Source organism: Homarus americanus, unplaced genomic scaffold (genome assembly GCF_018991925.1).
Source record: "Homarus americanus isolate GMGI-L3 unplaced genomic scaffold, GMGI_Hamer_2.0 scaffold4060, whole genome shotgun sequence".
Taxonomy (NCBI): Eukaryota; Metazoa; Arthropoda; class Malacostraca; order Decapoda; family Nephropidae; genus Homarus; species Homarus americanus.
The window spans coordinates 6494510-6519407 of record NW_024746161.1 but is presented as its reverse complement, the minus strand read 5'-3'; the positions used below and the strand labels follow the sequence as shown (position 1 = coordinate 6519407).

Sequence of the window (24898 nt, the reverse complement as noted above, 5' to 3'; positions counted from 1 at the left end):
ATATACGTTTGTCCATTATTCTGATGGTAATGAGTTTGTTCAGTAGCGAGTGGCATCATATCGTGGTGTTTATATCGTGACGCTCTCCCCTTTCCGGCATTCACAGCTGAACGCCGCTGATTCTGTTCCACACATTCGATGCAGATTTATTAGTTCTGGCACTAATATAGACGACTGGTAAACGTGTAGTGGCTTGGGGTCCACATTCTGAAATGCTCATGGGATTGATTATTCGGATTTACACCTGAAGATTAAGCTAACTGGTGTGTTAGGTTAGGTTAAGGTTTAGGTGATCACAGTAGCACTCACCAGAAGTTGAACTGATGGTCTCATCTTACAGTATCTCTAGAGAAGGGAAGCAGTGACCGCCCCCTTCCTTCTCATCTTCCTCCTCTCTCGTCTTCTTTTCCTCCTCCTCCTAAATTAAAAACATCCAGCATATTCGAGTTAATGATGACGTTCGGTAACTTGTTCCACTCATCCACTACTCTATTTCCAAACCAGTGTTTACCGACAGTATCTCGCTCCTAGATCTAAATTTGTCTAATTTATAACCATTGCTACGAGTTCGCTCCTCGTTGGATAGTTTGAGTACCTTTGTAATGTCACTTTTTTAGCCCCGACTTCCATTTATTCACCTCGATCATATCGCTCCTCATTCTACTTCTTTCGAGGAAGTGCAAATTAAGATGCTTTAACCTGTCTCTGTACTCAAGGTTCTTAATGCCTGGGATTAGTCTTGTCATTCTCCTCTGAATTCTTTCTAGGGATTCTATATCCATTCTGTAGTACGGTGACCAGAACTGAACTGCTCAATCCAAGTGAGGTCTTACAAGCGCAAGATATAGTTTTAGGATAACCTTGCTAGTCTTGTAACTAACACTCCTTTGTATGAGCCCAAGTACTTTGTTAGCCCTGTTTCGAGCAAATGCGCATTGTTGACTTGGTTTAAGATTCCTACTTACCATTACTCCTAAATTTTTCTCAGTTGGATTTCTCTATAACATCGTTGTTCATTTGATATCTGGTTTCTCTGTTTACATCTCTTAGACTAAGTACTTTACATTTTTTCACATTAAATTTCATCTACCATTTTTCAGACCATGCATTTTTTTTAGATCTTTGTGTGTGTGTGTGTGTGTGTGTGTGTGTGTGTGTGTGTGTTCTCTTCCTCCTCCTCCCCTCTCGTTCTCCTCCCTAATTGTGTCAGGAACGTGTCAGAGCTGAGGTTGTTTTGGGAATTGGCCAGTTGTTTGTTTACTTGATTTCAATAGATTTGATTTATTTGACTCGTTTAATGTTATTGTTTGATTCTAGTCATGCAATTGTATTTGTTACTCGTATACTGATACTGTACTCTGTGTGTTTCGTTACTCACTTTATTTTTAGTTTTTATTCTGAATAATATTTCATTTTATTTGTATATATTAGAATTAAATGACTTGTCACCTTGAATAACTCGTGGTACTCCCGGATGACTCAGAGCACACACACACACACACACACACACACACACACACACACACACACACACACACACACACTAGAAAGAAAGTGTGGCTGCACGGTGATGGCTTCTATATGTGGGTAGTGAGCCATGTTGGGGTGGGGGAGAGATTGTCACCCTTGTCATAGATAAACACGCCCACACTGGCTGAGCTGAGCTAGGTCGAGTCCCTCCCTCCACCACGAGCGTTGTGGCTGAAGGGCAGGCTGGCAGGGAAGGCACTGTCATAGAACGTGACAAGTGAGGAAGGTTGTGATCATCATCCTAACACACACACACACACACACACATTTTCTCCTGGTGACACACTTGGTAAATATAATCCCAGGTAGGTACGGAGGCCGTCACCTGTGTCTACTTGGAACAGCTGCACCAGATAATGAGGATGTGGTTGACCCGAAGGTTAGGTTATTTCACTTTGGTGACTTATGCGACTTGAGGGATTAGGTTAGGTCAGGTTAGGTCAGTTCAGATTAGGTTAGCGTGTGCGGACAGTGTCATTATATGGATTGGAATTACAGACGCAAAATGATAACAAATAACACTGGAGGAGATAATAAAGGGCACTGTATTTCGACTGTAACCCACGACCCCTTCAGCAGATTAAAGTTGTATTATACAGTACTCTAGTTTCCCTGTATTTTCGGTCAATATCAAGTAAATAACGTTTGGCTCAGGTAACGTTTTTGAAGCCCCATTTTTCTAGTTATGTTGATTATGTAAGTTTGCCTTAAATGCTTTTTGGGATCAATTTATGATACTTGCCAAATTTCGGATTATCTGAAAGTTTATGGAGAAAGATTCATGTCAGTTCAGGTTTTAGGCACAAATTGAAGGTAGTACTGTACAATAATTTTCACATCAGTATCAGATTAAAAAGAAAAGTGTGACTAAAACGAATTCAAGGAAGTCATTTTTACTTTACGTTTGTGCACTAATTACCTCAGTGGATGTACTCGTGTAGCTAGTTGTCGTAAGTATGTCAGTGTGTATCGTCTTGCCGCACGTGTGGAAGTTTGTTTAGTGATGTGCCGGGGAGGACGAGGCTGCCTACCCCACGGGAATCAGTTGTGGGCGTGTGAAACCTATCTTGGTAAAGGACGTGATTCAATATTGAGCGTTATATAACCTGTCATCAAGGACTAGAGTCGTGGAGGCGTCTTCTTTGGGGTCGGCTGGTGGGAGGAGCAACACAGCCCATCCGAGATCCAAGCCACTCCCTGATTGGTCACTTGGAGTTAGGTTTGGGTTTGCGTCGTTGATTGGTTTACAAGAATTGAAATTTCTTGACTTCTACTTATATATCGGTCATATTTTGATTCCCTAAATGTGATGAATATTAATATCCCTGGAAGGCTTTTGAGGCTGGTAGGCTCACCTGAATATCCAGTTATAAGAGACTCGAGGCAACGGTGAACAGCGGAGTAATTGTGAGGTGTTAAGAGCAAGGGAAATTATTAGTTTGATATGCCGAGACAAGGAAAGGTGAGGGGCGGTTTGTGTAGAAAGTGGCTGAGTTGTGTGTGTGAGAGAGAGAGAGAGAGAGAGAGAGAGAGAGAGAGAGAGAGAGAGAGAGAGAGAGGCTGTGGGGAGGGGACCAAGTAAACAGTCAACAACTGGTGTTTACTGCAGTGGCTCCTCAAACATTATACTTGTCCAAGCCCCCGACCTCTCGTGCTCACCAAACACAAATACCACCACCGACCATACTGCTGCTGAACGGTGGCCTATAACACCCACACACAACTGCTACCCTCCTTCCCTGTGGTGGCTATGTTGGCTCTGTGGCAACAACAACCAATATAACCATAGCAGTTCGATACCCGGGAAAACTCAGTCGGGACCTCCTGAAGAATATCCACCTCAGTTTATATCACGTAAAGATTAACCACCTTTACATTATTATTATTGGGGGGGGGGGGAGATTAGGTTAGGGTGATTAATCTTTAGGTGAAATAAGCTGGGGTGGATATTTTTTCAGGCGGTCCCATAGTCGCCCAACCTACCTTTAGCTGCAGGACTTTGAATACGAAGTACACGATTATGAGAACAGGCGTAACCCAACCTAACCCAGTTAACCTAACTTAACTTGATCTGACCGTGTTAGGGTGTTAAATCATCGGGTGAAATAAGGTGGGGTGCTTAATCTTGAGGTGATCCCATTAAGGTGTCCAAGGTTGATGTGTACCGAGTGAACAGGTGCCTCCCTCTCCTCATCCTGTGTATTGAGGGCTGCTTTAAACACACTACAGTTGTCATGGATTTGGTATATCGGTGGTAGTCAGAGTGGATTATATTATATAAAGATTATAATATGTTGTGTTTCTTATATTTCTTAACGTAGAGTTCGATACCTTCACTCTGGTACTTACAGGAGATTATGGTGTATCTACGTAGAAGTTCACTCCACCACTCGACATTCCATGATTTACACTTGATAAGTGATGATTTAATGAATTCCATTAATTTCCAACATCCATCTAAGTTATTGGTTATACTTTGTCATAACCAATGTCATTACCTTTAGTAATGATAAAATAGGATCACAGATACGGGCAGATAAATTGCACTTATACATTTATTTGTCAAGCTTCCATACAATGATTTACAATTTGCATGGATATATGAGTCACTCACGTTCACGCTGTAATAAAATTAATCTTCTAAAAGAGAATTTTCAACTTGGGGACACATGTGATTACTCTACTTTGGGTATGACTTAACAGAGCCTTAATTCTTCAAGTGATACATTTACTGCCAGCCTGGATTGCTTTTGTTGCAACCAGGCTTCCACACGTGATATTTCCACGGGGATAACAAACCTAGGTTAACACACTTAATCTCGTGTCGACGACGGTCCTCAGGACGGAGTGGCGGTGGAGGACTGTGTGTGGTGTCCCGCTCTTGGTTAACCCATGGCCAATGGGATACTACTTAAAATTAGGTTTTTGGGTGTGAAGCGATGAACATTACAACACTGTCTCACTGCCCCCCTAAAGGCTGGCTAACATACCACTAATGGAAAATATATGTCCCAGTTATGCCTCGCCGGGTGCCTTATCTCTAGTAAAACAAACTTTGGAGTTGGTTGCGTGGGTAAGCCTAACGCAACCCATGACAACAGTATATTCACTTCAACAACGGCCCATTAGTAAGATTGTCGCACTCTTCTAGGTTTTATATGCAGGAGTGGGATGTGTGTGGGGTGGGTACAGGTGTACGAGTCCTTGGAGCCAATATCTTGGTGTTTGCAGTTTGGTGCTGGAGGGAAGGAGTAGGAGAGCTGTCTTAGTGGGCAGGTGTGAGCCTGGAGGGTCGTGTGTCTCGGGGGAGGTACTAAATGTGTGCCGGGAGGGGAAGTGAGTTGGTGTGAGAGAGAAGTGTTAGGTAGACGCTGGGAATGATATTTGTATGTGTGTGGGCAGGCATTCTTTTACTGGAGAGTTTCTGCATGTGTGTGTCTGGGATATTTGTGTCTCGGGGGAGGTGTCAGGTGGTGTGTGTGTGCCCTCAGAGTGCGGTGGTAAAGAGAAAGTTTCGAATGTATGAAGACCTACGATGTCTGTGGAGTGTTTTCTGGGAATCGCTCTGGGAGGACCAGTCGCCATTTCTGTATGGAGGCTATATGGGGCCTAGGGCACTCGTCCAGAGGCTCCCTTCTGCAGAAGAGGACCGTGGGTTACGGTCGAAAGATGCACGTTGTGATGGGAATCTTTTAATTTCAAGAGGAAGATCGTGTTTGTGAATGAGGATGCGTGGAGAGAGACCAGATTACCCATTGAGAAGTTGTGTCTGGCAGAAGCTGAACCTCGCAGCTACATCAATATCTCGCTAGGGAGGCTCTGTAATATGGCCCAAGTAAGCCGGGGGAGGGAGGGGGAGGCTGAAGGATGTTGTCACCGTGTCGAGAACCACAAGCCTGATTGAAAACTTGATTAGTTACATAACACGCGGCCTCCTCCCACACTCACTTATACCTAATAATATTCACTTTACATATTAAAATTTTTTTTACACGTTTGTATTTTGTTCGATCGTAGACGAAATAAACAGAGTGAGGTTATTTTTGCTACCCTGTGCTGGAGACACGAGGGGACCCCCAGTCATTACAGTAATATCTTGGTATCTTCCGAGTCTGTGGCGATGGGTGGAGCAAGTTACCAGACACCATCATTAACTCAAACTCGTTGGCAAGTTTCAAATATAGGTTGGGCAGCTGATAAGAGTGATAATGGTTGGGTGTAAACAGGAGCTGCCTCACGCGGGCCAATAACCCTACTGCAGTTTCTTCATTCTTATGTTCTTGCGTGTGCTTATGTTTAGGAAATTTTGTTTCGACAGCGTAATCCAAGTTGTTTTTTGTTCGACATAATCGATCAGCTGGTGAGTGTTTACCTGGGGATTAGGTCGTTAGCTTAATGAAGACATGTTGGCTGGATGACCATTAGGAACAATCACGGGAAATAATTTGGAACAGTGGTCATTTGGCTCTTACAGTAAATGTGGAAGTGCATACGCTGGGGAAGGGAAAGCTCCTCTACCACCCGAATCATGACGCTTGTGCTTCTCATTTTATATTTGTAATAGTTTTACATATATTATGTCTTATGGTCAAACGTTTGTGTCTTAATCTCATTCTTATGGACAAATGTTTCCCTGGTATGTCATTCCTACTTCCCGTTCAAACGTTTCATTAAATAGTGTGACATAAAAACAAGGCACACACACCTGCAGAAGGAAGAAGACTGCTCCACTAGCAACATTTTCCTCCATCTGATCAGGTAATGTTGTCTTTGATCACTCCCGGATATGCTGAGAGTAAATTTGCTCCTATGCACGGGGAGTATATTTACCTGGTATCATGGTGATATTAATAATAGATTGTGGAGTGGGCTGCTGACGGCGGGGAAGAGGGAAGAGAGATATGCCTACCCAAATGTCACGGGTCGAGAGAGAGACCTCAGTATTGGAAGGGAGCCTGTTTCTGGGAAAAGGACTTTAACTTAACCTCTTCCTCCCTGTCCCCTCCTTCCTTCGTGTTCTCCTTCTTCCTTCGTGTTCTCCTCGTTGTCTTGGCCCTCTTGTTTCCGCTTCCATCCTCGCAATTGGTGCATTTTTCTAACCTCGCTTCATTGATCACGACGTGGAAGGGTGTGCTGGGTTTATATTTAGAGCTCAATTAGGAGGGAGAATGAGGCGCTGGGAACTCATATCGTGCTATTGATTTAATTTTTAGCCTGTTTAGGTAATATTTAATTCCAGTTCCTTTTTTATTAGTTTATTTAGTTGATTTTTTTTTTGTATTTTTATGAAACTTGGGAGATGGAGTTGAAAAAATGACCAAGGGGAGGTATTTTTTGCAGAGGTGGGGAGGGGGCGAAGGAGGAATTATGTCAAGGTTAGAATTAGTAGCCCTCACTACAAGCTCTTCAACTAGCCGAGTAGGTTAGTTCAGTTGGTAGAATAACGGGCAATTTGAAACCCATTCAATTTCGGTCAAGATAGGTCACGTTTAAGGTAAAAAATACCGTGAAACAGCCTGATTGATTTTTTTTTTGGGGGGGTGGTGGTTACGTGATCATGGATTACTTCCCACTTGGACAACCTAACCTGACCTAACTTAACCTTAACTTCCCTCAGATAGCTTTAGGGTATATTAATCGTCAGATACAATAAGTTTTTTGGGAATAGGGGCAATAATCTTCACACGTTCCGATTTGTATTGACCTTTGATATACTACTGTAGACTAGTTGGATAATGAGCAGAAGAAGAAGAAGAGTTCCCTCACTATAGGAAAACGTGTAGAGCAAAGGTGAACAGTTTCTTAATACCATGGAGTCAGTGAACGATTGGGCAGGTGTGTTTCATAATTACGTGACGGTGTGTTGTGTGTTAACTTCGTTGTGTGGATGTTCAAACCTCAAATGAACGGTAGGCTTTGTGGATATTTTCCCCCTATTAACATTTGTGTGGATCTTCTCTAAACTTAATTTATACATTGTGTGGATCTTTTCGTCAAGGCGGTAACTAATGGCGAGAGAGAGAGAGAGAGAGAGAGAGAGAGAGAGAGAGACCTGGAGTTAGGAGGATGATGGCCGGAGGGAGGGGGGGGGGTGTCCTCCTTTATTAGGCCTAAGGACGTGATAATATTGTCCTCCGCAGATCCCCCAAAACTTTCCTCGCTGTAGTAAATGAACGAATCCATTAATCAGTAATATACCAAAGTGTCCTCCTGTCTGTAACTACAATAAAGATCTTAACACAACCATATTTACTTCGGCGTGTGTATGTCGTTGCTATTGTTTTTGCGCACCCTCCACCCAACCCGCTTTATATATTTCACCACCACACCACCTCTACACCCTCCGCACCACCCCCCTCCCTCCAGTCACACCGCACCACACCCTGCACTCCTCCCTCAGCCACACTGCGTCACTACTGTAATACACACATTGGTGAAGGGATTATTGTGGAATTGTTGTAGTAAATCTCTGGGAACTGTCTCTCATCAGCAGCTCCCAAGAAATGAAATGGTTAAGACGAGATTACCAGGGTTCACTGAAAGCTTTCCTCCTCGCCTCTCTCTCTCTCTCTCCTTCCTCTCCTCCCTCTCTCCCTCCCTTCATATATATATATTTTTGATCTTTTGTCCTTTCTTTTTAGTTGATTACTGTTTTCGTATCGCTTTCCTTCCTTCCTTCCTGAGAGAGAGAGAGAGAGGTTGTGTTAGGTAGATGGTGTAGCCGCGTGTGACAGGTTATACCGGAGATACTCGTTAGGGATCACACAGTCTACTGCGGCAGTCGTCCTCGTCAGGTTCTCGCCCGGATTATGCCAAGGTCTCGTCTGGTCCAACCCCCCTAAACAAACACACACTCCCCCAAACACACACACACACCCCCACACACACACTCCCCCCACACACACACACCCCCACACACACACTTCCCCACACACACACAACATTCCAATACCGTACGAATATTTGTTATTGTCGTGTTGTTGAAGAAAAAAATAAAAACTGCGTGGTTAGCTGTGTCTGGTGGTGCAGCGGCCTCGTATACTCACTTAACCAGATGTGTCGGCCACGCCACTAACCATAAAATGACGCCACGTTCCATCTTACCTGATAACGAAGTACCACCATCATGTTAGGTTTACGTCCTGTTATTGTCGTCTCACACCTTCATTAAATATCTCTAATTCGTCTCTGTTAGTGGGAATTATCGTCGAATTTAACAGATGGTTACGTCATCGTCTTCACTCCTCTGGGCACCAAAGAGAAAGTCACTGGTTTTTGTGCTGCCCTCCTCTTCCTCTACCCTCCCTCCCTCTCACCTCCCTCCCTCTCACCTCCCTCCCTCTCATCTCCCTACCCCCCCCCCCGCCAGCCTGGGTGAGGTGGTTTTAAGTTAAGGCTTTTGCGTTTTCTATAGCCTGTTGTCCCACTTGAGAAACCTGTAGCTACGTTCGCATGTACCGTGCGTTCAGAATCATTAATTTTGTTCGCCTTTATATTATATTTCTACACGTTCACGGTCGTGTGTGTGTGTATAATAATAATAATAATAATAATAATAATAATAATTAACGGTTTATTGAAAAAGTTCTGCAGCCCGAAGGCTGAAAATATACATTGGACATAAATGACTTATTACATACATTGGTGGTTTAACAAAAGCCGTGTGTGTGTGTGTGTGTGTGTGTGTGTGTGTGTGTGTGTGTGTGTGTGTGTGTGTGTGTGTGTGTGTGTGTGTGTGTGTGTGTGTGTGTGTGTGTGTACGCCGCCCCCAGACCTGGTGTGTGGGCGTTCATTCACCTTAATAGGATGGGAATTGTTTTGAAACTTGGTATTATTTATCCTGGTATCGTAAAGGCATTAGCGGCGTTAAACTAATTATGCGCCGTCCCATAACGCCTGAGTAACTACACTTAATGGACCCAGAAATTGGTTGTTGTTATTAGTTTAGTTTTTTTTCTTGATATGAATGGGTGTATTATAAGCTGTATATAATTTTAAATGGGATAAACTTGGAGGATTTTCCGAATCCGTATGACAATGTCTGGGTGTTAATGGGGCTATTTATTTACGGTAATAGTAGGCCTAATAAAAATAACAATGAATCAGTTAAGTATCATATTATTATTAATATAAAACACACACACACACACACACACACAGAGCTATTATACTGCGTGTGTGTGTGTATGGGAGAGAGAGATCAGTGAAAACTTGTGTAACTTGAGATATTGTGTCCACCAAAGACTGCGTGTTTGGGGGGGGGGGGTAAAGTAATGTGAGTTGATGTGAACTGAGAAGGAACGGGACAGAGGTAGCCCAGCGGTGGGTCTTTTAGCATTTATTATATAGGAAGTGATTGTTGATGGTCGCAGTCACTTTACTACATCTCAAGTAAAACCTAACCTAACCTCGTCTGGTTTAGTAGTACTGAATTTGACCCAACTTGATCCCCTGTACCTCACCCCTAAACCTGTCTTAAGATGAGCTCAACCAACTTAACGCCTGTAGTTTAAGAGTTAGACCATGCTTTACAACCTAACCTGACCTAACTTAACAGCCTGACGCCTCAACCATACCTTAAACCCTAACCTAACCTCTTTTATTTTTTTTTCTCCGTATTAAACTGTTAAGCAGAATTTTTGCCCCGTGGAGAAAATTGGTGTGTGTGAGTGACGACGAGTTGGGGGGCCTTCAGAATGGGTCATCCAGTGTGTCCAAACATTAGGGAGAGATTTAGGAAGTTTCAACTGTTAGCCTGTGTGTGTGGGGAGGGGGGGGAGGTGTGGTGTGTGGTGTGGGTGTAAATGGGAGGGTGTTTTGAGTGGTGTGTAAATGGGAGGGTGTGGTGTAAATGGGAGGGTGTTTTGAGTGGTGTGGGTGTAAATGGGAGGGTGTTTGAGTGGTGAGGGGTGTAAATGGGAGGGGTGTGAGTGGTGTGGGTGTTTATGATGGGATATAGCTGCAAGGGTTGAGTGGTGAGGATGTGTGTGTGTGTGTGTGGGGACAGAGGGGAGGTGAATGGTGGGTGTTGCACTGGCTGGTAAATCACATTTGATTGAGGCTTTTGTGGGCAAATTTAGGTAATGGGAGAGCGTAATGTAGTAGTAGGCAGGGGGGGTGGGAGAGGGGGGATGGCATTGGTAGAGGACATTTTTTTTTATCGCTAGGGCATCTCTTGTTGCTAACACAGTAGTTAGCTTGCTCCGAGAACAAGTACAGGTAAACACACAATAATGATCACTATTATCCCAAAAAACTAATGGTGTCAATCTTTGTTTGTTGGTTGGGTCCGCGACAGGCAACTTCGGGTCTGTCATACACGTGTCTTATTTCTCGGGCTGTTCCGGGGCCACTAATGGTCACCCAGGCTGGGTCAGTGAAACAGTGACCCAACCCGGGCGATGAGGCACTCGGAAACAGTGATGGTGAGGTGTTGAAAGTCCGGTATAGTGAGTGTTGTGAAGGAAGTGAAGAGAGAATCGAGTTATTGAGTAAAGATGAAACACAGTGAATAAGATTACACACAAAGATGAAACGTCACACATTAGATCAATATCCCCTCCATACTGCCAGGGACCAACCCATGTGTTTCCTAGCGTGGGTTTATGACCTGTGATTTTGACCGTCCAGTTCTGACCAAAACTGAGCACTGCTGAGCTATTGCTGAGGCCGACCCAGGTTGTAACGTGAGTAAAGACCGAGTCTACATGATGAACACAGCGTGAGGCAGACACATATGTTCATAAAACAACCGATCAGTAATTATTGGCGGGATATTTTCATTAAGAGTACAGTTTTGTCTAATTTGAGTAGTCCAGTAGCGACATGAGGAGGGAGTCGGTTTGTGTGAGGTAGAAGTCGATTAACGTTCTGGAGGAGGCGAGTGAGAGAGGAGTGCGACACGGAGGCAGAATGGTGGGAGCCAGGAGGGAGGGGAAAGGAAGGCAGGAAGGAGGGAGGGAGGCGCAGTGGACCAAACAAACGGTTGTCATGACGACGAGCCGTGACGTAACAGCCGGGACTCTCACTTGCTCAACACCCGGAAAATGAAATGGGTGAGGGAGGCGGGGGTAAATCATGACTCCGAATCAAGTGCGTCACATTTACTGTTCCATTATTTCCACAAATATTTCAAAACCATGTAACTGTTCCGAGAAATTTGGTGTAGCCAATATGTGGACACTGAGTAAAGGTTGAGGGGGGTAACATTTCTTGGTTATCACTATATTTGTTTAATGGGTGACCGGTGTTGACGTGGTGTCGTTTAATGAACCTCGTAACGTTCATAAAGTAAAGGCTGGGACCAGTTTGACCTTTGACCCATGTCCCCTTCTACAGACATATTGTCAATGCCTATGGCCTGGCACTTGACATTATTAGGGACTTGCCATGCTTTGCCATAAACAGATAAATTGTACCGGGAATTTTCCCCCCACACACTCACCATTCTGTCACTTATGTAACTTGCTGACAAAACCCATTACCCTTCAGGCTTTTACTCCCTTAATGCACGAGTCATAAAGGCAAGCATGAACTCCGCATACTTCCCTGTTGGGCAATGTAAACGTTTCTGCGCTTCACCTTGCACAGGATGTAAGGGGGTGCCCAATAAACTAGCCCCCTCGGGGGGGGGGAGCAATCTAAAAAAAAAGTCTCTTAAATCCTTTGTGGTAATAATGGCTTCTGCTTCTTTCCCACTTGATGAAATGTTAATTGATATTGCCCGCTCAATAGTAAACTAGTTGTTATTGACATGTTTACATTGGACATATACAAGGGCTTAAGATTTTATAGTCCTACAAATCTCTATAAAGGTTAGCTGTAGTCATATAAATCATAAGACCTGTAGTAAAAGTTATCAGTAGTTAACAGTAGGTGGTATAAGCGAGGCGAGAATAGGCCATAAAATGTCAGCTTTACGACCACTGATAGAGAGGCGTGGTGGGCTGACCTTGGTGTCCTTGGTTACATTGCCACTGCCCAGCCACACACCTCATACACTCTAGTTAACGTCATCCCTTCCAGCCAGTGCTTTTAGTGTACAAAATTCAGAACCACTGTAAGTCAGCGAACTCGGCTGCATGTGCGTGAGGACACCGTGGATATGGTAATAATGTGAATTAATAAAATGATGGAAAGAAGATTATAATTATAACACACTTACTTTTCATTCATTTCTTTCACCAGTTAAACTGAAAATGACTACTATACACCTACTATTTACACAATATAATTTATTAATACATTACGCATAATTCAGGCAAGGGAATACGACCCCAAGCGCTCCGAATGTGACCTCAGAGCAGGAACCTAAATTCCCATCTTCACAAACCTAAATAGTCTTTGTAATAATCCACTCATAAAACAATAAAAAATTAGAGCTGTTTAGGCTAGATTTTGTTTTTTCTTGAAATTTGAACAAGAGGCAGTCTGAGAGCTCATTGTGTACTGTATCCAGGTATACCATTCACAATTTGTTCCTTGTACAGTATCGCTGCCCAGCCATTCTTATTCGATAGAAGACTAATTTTAAGACTTTTAACGCTAAACACAAAAATTTTTGCGTGATACAATCAAACCATGAAGACGATACAGCCTTAATTGGTGTGTGGATGTTGAGTCTTGGTGTGAAATTAATTATGACGTTTTTTCCCGTCGCCTTTGATCATCCAGAGTCTATACGCTGAAAAAACTGAACATTCTGAAGCAGCTGTCTTTCAGATTCACTACATCAAGTTAAAATTAAATTCGAAAAATCCTCAGTTCCTTCGCCAGTTGGTGGACATTGATGGTTTTATACTTTCCAGGAAGTTCTGTTCATCTTTGACAATAATTTTGACACACACACACACACACACACACACACACACACGTTATGACTGGCCAAGTCCCGACACTTATTTTACTCATAATGCACCATGACGCTCCATCATTGTCTAAAACTGGTTGTAGGTTATGGCTTCAAGCCACTGTTTTTTTTTTGCCTTGCTGTTAATTACTACACCAGAAACGTGTGTATTCTCGGTTTTATTAGTACAGCTTTCTTATTATGTCATTTAGTACCCCGATATTAGTTTTCATGTTATATAGAATTTAATATAAGTAGAGCTGGGATAATGACCACTCCTAAACAGCTACTGTCAAAATCAACTAGTTTACCGTTGGCTGTCTGTCATGTCAGGTGACTACCATAAAATATGCTTTGTCTTTCCCCAATTTTAGTCATTTTTGTCTTGTACATAGCAGGTACTGTAGTTGCATGTTAAATTATTCACCTAAGTGTGATCGTCTACACATTCATGTTAATTCATTCCACTCAAAACTCATCACAATGCTGTAGAGTCTCAATTACTTGACATGGCCGCATGCAGTTTAATGAACCACTCGGGACATGACTATCATTGCCATTATCATCAGCATCAGCTCTCCTCCTCCTCTCCCTTAAGTAAAATGTTAGATTATTGTTGTTGTTATACTGCTACAGATGCCAATGCTGTATTTATAAGCAAGTCTTCATCAAATAGTATAAACCTTTCCAGATGTTATTTTGAAAATTTTCTAATGTTAGTATTTTTTTGTTGCAGGTTTATCCAGATCGTGACATCACCAACATCGTTGAGTCATCGCACTATTACAAAGTGCCCAACTTCTGCCGTGTTGGTCATGCTAAGTGCAAAGCTGCAGCCTGGGTCAAGCCTTACCGTTGTCTGGGTGAGTCATAGTTCCTGAGTTTCATCACTGTATTGATCCAGCGCACATCTTTTATTGATTCTTAGCTTGGGTAGATTTGTTGGCAAGTGCCTTCTTCTCCTTGTCTACCTGACATTGAATGGGAACTTGGGTGTAATTTGAATAATGGATCATGTTTTACGAGTAATGATTAGCCTATGGAGTTAGTTACTTGTCTCATCCTTCTAAGTCAGTCACTTGGTTTCCTGTGGACGTGACTGATATGATTGGAACAGTTTCTACAATTTTAATACTGTATACGTACTGTACTGGGGTTCCTGTGCATCATTGAGTTTCCAATTGGTTGAAAGAGCTTTCTTGCTAAACAAGTACAGTATTTTAGAACTGTACTTAGTAGGTCTAATAAAATAAATCCTATAACATTTTCAATACAATCAAGTTGGCTTTTTAAGTTACAACATTGTTTGGCCTTCCAGGGTTATTCTGTGGACTTATGAGTTACTCAACTTGTGTTTGTTGTGTTAAGAGTGGCAGTTACTCTTTAATTTAATTACTTCCCAAGGTGGATGAAAGGGCAGCCAATCTAAACTGCCAGATACAGCCTCTAATATTGTAGAATTGTATTTAGTTTTGGTCTCAAACTATGTTTCTTCAAGTTCATGATGTAATTTAACTTTATTAATTTTACAATATTAACATCACTGTTGATGATAACATCGTCTATGGATTTGGAATATGAGACACACACACATACATACTGTACTGTACATACATACTGTATATTAGAGGAGCTGAACTTCCTAACATACATTGCAGTAATTATGTATATGGTATCGTGATTCCAGATCTTTAGGAACTAGAACATCAGGTGATGGTATGGCATTTAGGACATTCCACAACCTTATCAAACTTTACATGAATGCTTGTCATCTACAGTACTGTACTACTGTCTGGCCATCATGGAACAGACCAAGACTTCATGAAAAACTTGCGTTCCTTTAATTTTTTGAGGGAAAAGAATGGGGAAACTGTTAGGCTGTGAACTAATATTATTAGATGGGTGACTTCTTGTTGAAACCCTAGTCTTATGAGTGTCTGGAGCTTATAGATTTGAACTACAATTTTTTATTTTTGTAATTTTTTAACCTTGTCTGATTGTTTGATTAAAATGTTAGCAAAGTCTTAATGTTTTAGGTAGAAAACAAGCAGTCATTTGTCATCTTAACTGTATTCTGGCCCAAGTCTTGGGTGTCTCAGCATAAGTCACATATCAGATCAATATTCTTACCAAGGTTTCTACATTCATATGGTTTCCATGAGCACCTCACAGTGCAAAGACTCGAATGAGTTGAATATCTCTTCAAGAGCAGTATACTGTACTGTACACAATAAGCAGTATGTACATGAAAAGTAGGATTACATGACAATATATACTTAATGTGTTCAGTTAGTACATTATTTACATAATATTTATTTATAGACTATGTAATTAGATTTTTTTACAGGAAAAAATAGTTAATACCTGTAGATACAAGAGAGATACTGGACTCCTGCATTGTGATGTCACTCTATGCAGTGCACATCATTGTTATATATTAAGCAAACTTGTTTGGATGTGTGACATACAGTATACTGTATTGTATATTTAAAGTTTAACTTTATGGGACCTTGTTTGTATCGGCAGAAGTTCGTAAGTCAGACGTACGTGACCCGGACATTCTGTATTAATTACCGGCAATAGCATGTACAGTATTGTTTATACCCTTAGAGCTCATTGTTTGGTAGTTTTTAATTCACTTGACCAGGGAATTTAAATTTCATTATAAAAGATGTGTCATTGTAAGAAATTGTTGCCATGCTCTCCAACAAAGTTATAAAAAACTTTATTGAAGATGTCAACATGGGTTTATATAACCTGACCAAACGTGTGTAAATTTTTACATAATAGACAGTACAGTACTGTGTATATGTGGACATAGAGAACATTAGTACTGTATATGCATAAATAAATTTACAGTACTGTACTGTTTAGATCAGGGGTGTCAAACATGCGGCCCACTCCCCACTGGCTGCTCCAGCTGCACCCGCTGGCAGCTAAGAGCCTAAGACAGTAGCACTTAAAGTAAAAAGTAAAGACTATTTTTATCAGATAATACTCGTTTAGTCTATTGCCCCTTATCTATTCTATTGAGTCTGTTCAAAGGCAAGTGCTTGTAGGATGTTTTGTGAAACTCTGTCCAGTATGTATCTGGTGCTAGAGTGACGACTTGCTAAATGGGTTGTTAGCCCTTTGACTAGTTGGGGTTTCCTTCAGCTGAATAAAATCGTCTGGTGTTTGCTAGACTAAAATACTCAGTGCAGCAGCACCAATGAAAGTACAATTAGAGATAGTTTTAATGGTAAATTGTGGTTCTAAGCGTGTTGCATACTGGTATTAGGCGTGATAGCTCTGATGTAGCGGGCTCTCGCTTGGGCAGTCACATGGGTACTAATCCTGCCTAGTAGCTCAAGGCAGTTGGAGCGTTGCAAATGTTGGATGCAGTGTCCATTGTTTTTACTTTTGAGCCCATAATCATGTTATCAAAGAAAAGAACAATTAATGATGAGTGTCGTGTGGTACAGAAAAAGTGGAAAATCTTGTACGTACTCTTTTTGTTGAAATGATTGGAAAACCGACATGTTTGATTTGTAAACAACGGCTAGCTGTTGCCAAATATCACAACATTCGAAGGCTGTGTGCAGTTTTATTCATGCTGCCTCCTAGCATACTGAAGATTTAGTGTACAGTGTAATACAAATGAGTTATAGAGAGAATCATTAGCAGCAACTTAAGGCTTTCATAAAGAAGTACAGATGTGTTTTATTTTTTATGACTTCAGGGTTCATTTTCTATGTTTTTTAAGTGACCTTAAGACATTTTATTCCAGAAGGGTCTTTCCAATCCGATGCTTTGCTGGTACCAGAAGGTTGCCTCTTTGATCACATCCACAACCAATCTCGCTGTTGGGAGTTTGATCGCTGGAATAGCACTGCTGACCGAGCATGTGGTACTCGCAGAATGACCCTCAAGTCCTTTGCCATGCTCCTACCTTGTGGCATTGATGTCTTCTCTGGTGTTGAATTTGTGTGCTGCCCAAAGAACTACAAGGGTCATGGAAAGGCCCGGCCTATGGAAGTAGAGGAACCCGTCGCTCTCCCTCAGATGGACCGCCGTGCTCACCAGCCCATCTCAGTCACTCCCACACCAAAGCTGGCCACCACAACAACTTCTCAGGTACAGTACAGAAATAGGAACAGGGGTTGTAGTATGCTTTACAGATATTCCAACCACCTTAGCTTTATTCAGACTATCTTTGTGATATTAAGTACCTGTACTGGTAATATTAAAGCTCACTGCCCCTATGCTGTCCCTTACTGACTTGTAAGTATTAAATGTGCAAAAAGGGTTAATTGTTTCATCCTTTGACATGACAGTGTTGACTGGCTTTGTGCACACCATTTACAAAACATCCTTCAAAGCCTTTCTAGCCATGGAAGTCTTGAAGCATTACCAACTGAACCATGATGTGTCCTTTAATTTTAAAACCTACTTTGTGCTGTACTTATAATAAACTTACATCAAATGTATACTGTGTTTAGGGGAATTTAAAAGAATTTTGTTACTAAGAGGAAATTTTGAATTGTGAGTTCATAAGGTAGTCAAATCAGTTGTCACAGAAATTAGAATGGTGATAAATGCACATTCCAGCAAGCTTATCATCATCAAAATACTGTTGGTGGTTGTAAATCATGTTCCAGGCACATAATAGTACGTATATGCATTATTAGTCAGTTTAGTTGTGGTCTAAATATTGACTTAATTGGATGGCACAAAGACTTTGGTGTAGGATAGTTTTGAAAGTGACTGGAGTAGACCATTGTTTTTCAAAATGTAAATAGTGGCACCCCTTAACTCATCAAAGATTCCATTGCCCCCATCTTCCCATCTACAATAAAATTATTTTAGTAAGTGATAACAGCAAAATAAACTAATTCTTTACCCATTTATAATTTATTTTATAAGTATCAACAAAAACTTTGAATTGTTGAATATAGTTATTTTATTTATAAAACAATTTATTGTAAAACTAATTTCCTACTTTTATTTGCCATGTCTGAGCTTGCTTTTCAGCACAAAGCTGCTTGTGTCACTGAGTCACTGATGAAATAATGACTTGCATTTCGTTTTCTATTATCACACAAGAGCGGTTCTTTGTCTTCATGACAACAGCAGCAGAAAATCTTGTGTTGTACAAGTATGTTGTCACAAATGTAGAAGAACGTTCACGTCTTTTCTGATAAGATGGGATACAGTACAGTAATTCTTTTTGATGTGCAGCAAATATTTAGAAAGATTTTCCGAATCAAATACATTACAGTACTGTACCGTTTCTAAAAAATCCTTACTGACATACTGTACATGAGTTATTCTTGTTCAGATGTTGTCAATCCATAGACAGTGTGACATTGTTTTACAGCAAATGGATTATTTATCCATTCAAGTTTTGAGACCCTTATATCTTTAAAATAAAATAACAAAATAAAAACTGCTGTAAATAATTCATTATTGACTTCCATTTCCTTTCTATGATTTTTTTTTCTATGGTAGGAAACATGTTAAAACATTATTTTCTAGATTTATTTTCCATAATTGTAGTTTTCTCACAAACCCATTAACTTTGCTGTACTAGTGGGTCAGATTATTGGTTTGAGGACCATTTGTTGATCTAATGAAATGGCTCCATTTTTTACATAAGGCCCACCAAATACCTTAGGCAAATTTCTAATTGAAATATTGTATTTAACAAAATATGTGCATTGCTGTTAGTATTATTTTCATTAAGGAAGATTCCAGTTTAGTTTCTTAGTTCAAACACCTGAAGTACAGTACTGTTGCATTTGAAAACCAGTACAGCTCTCAATAATGTGGCAGAGCGGTGTATCCTGCCCATATCTTCACACAACTTTGCAAAGTACCTTTTATTAAATGGAATTATTTTTGTATAGCTAGTTAACAATGCTGATGACATCTTGCAGAACAGCCTTCAGTACCAAAAGGCTGTGGCCCCCAGCAACCGTTACATGCCCCACAGTTTGGAAAACACTGGATTAAACAATATGATCTGGCACTGGGTAAAATATATTGTACAGTACTGTACTTTGGTGATACTGTATAAGAGATGTGAAGAATTAAAATTTGGAGAGAGAGAGAGAGGTGAACAGTTAAGTGATAATGAGTGTCAAAGAACTTGAATTTGCTGTTTGGCAATACTGTACAGTACTTTAGTATATTTGTAATGGATATTTCAAAATACATAATTCCAATTACGAATTCTGTTTTGCTGTGCAGTGTTAGTGGAGTAGTGATACTACTGTATAACAGAAAATAATTGTACCTTTAGACCTAGAACTTGCCTCATCGATATATGTTACAGATTAATTGGTACAGGTGCTCCTCTATTTGGAACAAGTTCATAAGTCCAGTCCAGTTGTTTGGACAACAAAACATTTATGTGTGTGTTGGTTAAGGGGTTAACTTTAACTTAGTAACTACGTAAAAAAAAGTGGGAAATTAAAAAAGGGGTCACTGTATTAGGGAAAATAATTATGATATTGTACTAAGATTACAGTACAGTATAGGTGCATGGCTGCTGTAATATCTTAATAAACTGTATTTTAATAATAGTTGTTTTGGTTACAGGAGGTTGGTACACGAGATGAGTACTTCAGTCGGTTTGATCCTCACGAGGAACACGATGCTTTCCGCCGAGCTGAACAGAGGCTGGAGGAGCGCCACCGCGAGAAAGTTTCCAAGGTTAGTGTCTTACCCACACCAAATAACAAAGAGTTATGCATGATTAAATAATGGAGGAAATAAGGAAAACACTGGTGTATATAATGGTGGTGATTCATGAATTAGAGTGGAGGTGGCGTGTTCATTTGCAAGGCCACCAGACAGGGCTGGAGTGTAATTGTGAAGTTGGTAGATATTGTACTGCACCATCTTTAGGAGAAAGACATTTGTCTCCCAAAGTATCAATCTTGTGGGTTGTTAGGACTAGCCACTGAGTACATAGAGAATGAAAATCAGGTAAATAGAATACTGTACTGTACTAAAGTTATACCATACAGTACTGTAATTCAATACTGCATACAGTACAATCTACAGAAAAAAGAAGGAGCTTGTTTTGAAGATTCATCCAGTATGTAAACTTAATACTGTACAAGATGTATTATATGCCTGGCTTTTTGTACTCCAGTTATCCAGGTGATTTTTTTTCTTCTAATTGGATGTTGTTACCCAGTTCAAAATTTTCACTCTACACTTTCATCGGGTTAAATTTTTTTGTATATATATATTATATAAGAACATAAAAATGAAGGAAACTGTAGTGGGCCTTTTGGCCCATACTAGGCAGCCCCATTATCACTCATATATCCGTCCAACCTATATTTGAAGCTACCCAATGTGCTCGAGTTAATGATGATGTTTGGTCATTCAGTACTCTATTTCCAAATCAGTGTTTATCTATCTTGCACCTAAATCTAAATTTGTCTAATTTAAAACCATTGTTACAAGTTTCTTTCCTGGTTGGATAGTTTGATTACCTTTGTTATATCACCTTTGTTTAACCCTGACTCCCATTTATACAACTTGAACGTATCACCCCTCACTCTACCTCTCTCAAAGGAATGCAAATTAAGAAGCTTTAATGTGTCTCCGTACTCAAGGTTCCTAATGCTTTGGATTAGTCTTGTCATCCTCCTTTGAATGCTTTCTAGGGATTCTATATCCATTGTAGTACGGTGACCTGAACTGAACCGCATAATCCATGTGAGGTCTCATAAGTGCAAGATTTTTTAGGATAACCTCGCTAGTCTTGTAACTAATATTCCTTTGTATGAACTCAAGTACTTTGTTAGCCTTGTTTTGAGAAAATACAAATTTTTGTCTTGGTGGTAAGATTCCTATTTATCATTACTCCTAAATTAGCACAAGCACCATTCTCAGTTTTTGTCAGGAAATGCAATCAAAGTTTGCAACATTAAGAAATTGATAACACAGAAAGTATTCTAGCTAGAATGTTGCAGTTTGTTGTGAAAACGAAGCTGAACGTTTGTAAATTATGTTGATCAATGTTTTGCTGTAAAAAATTTTCTTATAAGAACTTAGGGTTACATTTAAGATTGATCGATTGAAACATTTTATTTAGCCAGAAAAATACAGATACAGAGTGGATAATAATAACAGTATTAACATGGCTGAGCCAGTTGAGAACCTGAGCTCTCTTTGAGGCACCTGATAATTATATACTATACATTTATCTCAAGGAAGTATTATGTAACATTTAGTATCATCTGGAATAGTACAATAGCATGGTAGTAATAAGTACATCTCATAATGTTACCACGGTTATCACTTCAGTATTTATTTATTTTATTATTTATTATTTTATTTTTTATTTATTTATTTATTTATACATACACACATACATATACATATATACATATATATATATATATATATATATATATATATATATATATATATATATATATATATATATATATATATATATATATATATATATATATATATATATATATATATATATATATATAAATTATAGTGGAATTTAAAAACATAAGTGTAATGGGGGAGCAGTACAACCTGGGTTGTACAGTAATAAGGTTGAACAAGAGGACAGAGCTTTCAGGATTATGTCTAGTTGGCAATTATATTTATTGCAATGGTAATTACTTATTTATTTACATGATAATTTCCGATAAAACGGATTTGATGGTACAATAAAAGCAGATACCGTAAATATAGTAAGTGTTACAAGAAATGTTAATACTTCGACAATAGATATTTTTTTAGAGATGATTTAAAGGATGGGAGCGTTGTCTTTGCTCGGATGTGTGGGGGTAAGTTGTTCCACACCTTCACACCTTCAATACTGTATTATAAAAAAGTTCACTATCTTACTTACCTTATCTTGGTATCTTACTCCTGTACAGATCATGAAGGAATGGTCAGACCTTGAGGAGCGCTATCAGGATCTCCGGGTTAAAGACCCCCATAGTGCCGAGGAGTTCAAACACCGCATGACACAGCGATTCCAGCAGACTGTTGAAGCAGTAGAGGCCGAGAATGAAGCTGAGCGACACCAGCTTACTGCACTCCATCAGCAGAGGATTGTAGCTCATATCAATGAGATGAAGCGGGAAGCCATGACTTGCTACACTCGTGCCCTTGCTGAAAAACAGCCAAATGTAAGGACATAATTATTGTAGTATGTACTTTAACAAGTCCCACCTGAATTATGAAGAATTAGAAATGCTACTTGATGACAAGAAAAAGAAAAAAATAAGCAGAAATCTCCTTTTTTGCATTATGTATTAAAGCTCATCCTTCCAAATTACTGTAAAAATCCACAAGCTGCACTCCTAATATTAGCACTTATACTATAATTATGGAATACAAGGGTCCCTGGGTTACTAATGGGTTTCGTCCCTGAGGACGTCCTTAAGTCGGATTTGTATATAAGTCGGAACACATGCTATATGCATATCACACTTAAAAAAAATGTTTAAATACCAGTATATCATAGCCAAAGTCCTTACATACATCTAAAATCACTTAATTTAAGACAAAAGAAGAAATAGGATGACAAAATACATGTACAGTAAATGAAAGTAAAGTCATCAGGTAAATAAAATACTGTAAATTTCAAGTTTAACCCCATTTGTACCGACAGGCGTTGAAAGTCAGGGACTCCCTGTACAGTAATTTTGTGAAAAAAATGCTTTACAGTACTTATGTCTTACAGAATATTTACAGTAATTTACTTGTAATTTACTGAATACTGTACAGTAATTTTATAATGAAAAAAAAAAAACTACTCTCTCATTTCGTCCTTGGCTATTTCTTATTCTAGACTCATCGGGTACAAAAGTGTCTACAGAAGTTGCTCCGCGCCCTTAACAAGGACCGCCATCACACTGTCTCTCACTACAAACACTTGCTCAACTCAGACTACGAGGCTGCAGACCGCGAGCGTGATTCTACACTGCAGCACCTAAATGACTTGGAGCGCATGGTCAATCAGTCTCTCAACATGCTGGCCAGGTGAGTAAAGAAACTGTTATGCAGAGGTAAAGAAATCAACGTTATAGTCGTGGAGATTTTAAATGTAGTTTAAGGTATGTGCAGGGGGGAAATTTGTCTTTAGAAATTAGGAACATTTTATCAGAATTAAAGTGAATATTAGAGCATTTGAGAATATGTAAGTTATAAAATTTTAATTAAATGATCAATTTAATTTTGAACAACTGGGACAGATCTTCAGTGGATCAAACTAATGAACTGCTATCTTTCTTACTGGAAAAGAATGATTAAGTGATTAAAATTCATTCCCATTACTTTCTCACAATCAATCATTCATTGTCAATTTATTTAGAGCTATTTAAAAATAATTAGTTTGCACAAAAGTTGAACTTGGAATATTAGATTAGATAGTTTGAATAAAATAGTGTGTGTGAGGCTGTGTACTGTAGGTATGGCTTGCATGGCAAACTTAAAAGCCAGGTTTTGGTGTAACAAAAAGGAAGACACTAGAATAATAAACTTGATATTCAAAGTGAAGTCTAACATTGAAGGCCAGAATTTTGAAATATGAATCCAAAGATTGAAATTGAAGCTGGTTATTGTGGTTTAAGCTATGGGTTGACAATGCAATGGACCTACAGTAGGGTTAGATTACCATTAATGAGACATTGTTTGTTAGTTAGTTATTTGTAGTAATAACCAGCAGTAATCACTCTATACCCACCAACATATTGTAGAAAAAACTCCCACGAGGTTAGATGATATTGGATAAAAAATGCAGTGATGTACCGATGCTGTATAATCCTGTCTGATGTGTAATACCAAACCCACTTGACTTATACAGTACTTTAGGTTAAGCAGCCAGTGTGCCAGGTGTTCAGAGTACAGCATGTCAAGTTATTATGCTTATTTGAGGTTAAAGCTTTTATCTTACTGTGGCAGCCCCCAAAATTTGATTCACAGGGAAATTTTGTTGGAAAATAAATTTCACGTTCACTAATTTCCCCTCTTATTTTAACATCAATTTTTTTAACGCCTTGGGTTCTAGGAATCTCTGCGCTGAATAAAATTGTATGGTATTAGCCAAATAGAATATTAAAAGTGATGTTCAGTAGTGAAGGGGTAAATATACTGTATAGTATTTAGATTTTGGTTATGGAAGGACAAGCAGCTATTGTTATTACAAGTTGTGGCATTCTCTGTTCTTGATATTTCTTATATTTCCTGAATCTATGCTATTTTCTTTTGTAACGTCAAATCATAATGAAAAATTTTACCTTAGATTGTCAGATGATTACATGCATAACATATTTTCAGACACCCAGACCTGAATGTTAAAATTGGACATTTGATGCGTGAATACTCAGCAGCTCTTCGAAGCAAATACTCAACTCCCCTTGAGCTGTCCACTCGTTCTCCAAAGCCTCTAACAAGTGGTTAGTGTCTGGAGATTTTGTTCAAGATTTTATATAAAATTGCTAATAGTTTTTAGTAACTATTCCTTCTTAGTCAGTTTGGTCCCCTGAA

At 39.6% G+C, this 24898-nt stretch overlaps 1 protein-coding gene across 1 annotated transcript in view; it reads left to right on the top strand.

The window, feature by feature from the left end:
* The window catches only part of LOC121879119 (amyloid-beta-like protein), a 132444-nt gene that overhangs the window by 100354 nt on the left and 7192 nt on the right, over positions 1–24898 (top strand). Inside the window, exons 3-8 of the mRNA XM_042385692.1 lie at positions 14115–14241; positions 17148–17494; positions 19961–20074; positions 22282–22536; positions 23202–23392; positions 24689–24807. Coding sequence (XP_042241626.1) covers positions 14115–14241; positions 17148–17494; positions 19961–20074; positions 22282–22536; positions 23202–23392; positions 24689–24807 — 1153 coding nt within the window. The remainder of the gene's footprint in view (positions 1–14114; positions 14242–17147; positions 17495–19960; positions 20075–22281; positions 22537–23201; positions 23393–24688; positions 24808–24898) is intronic.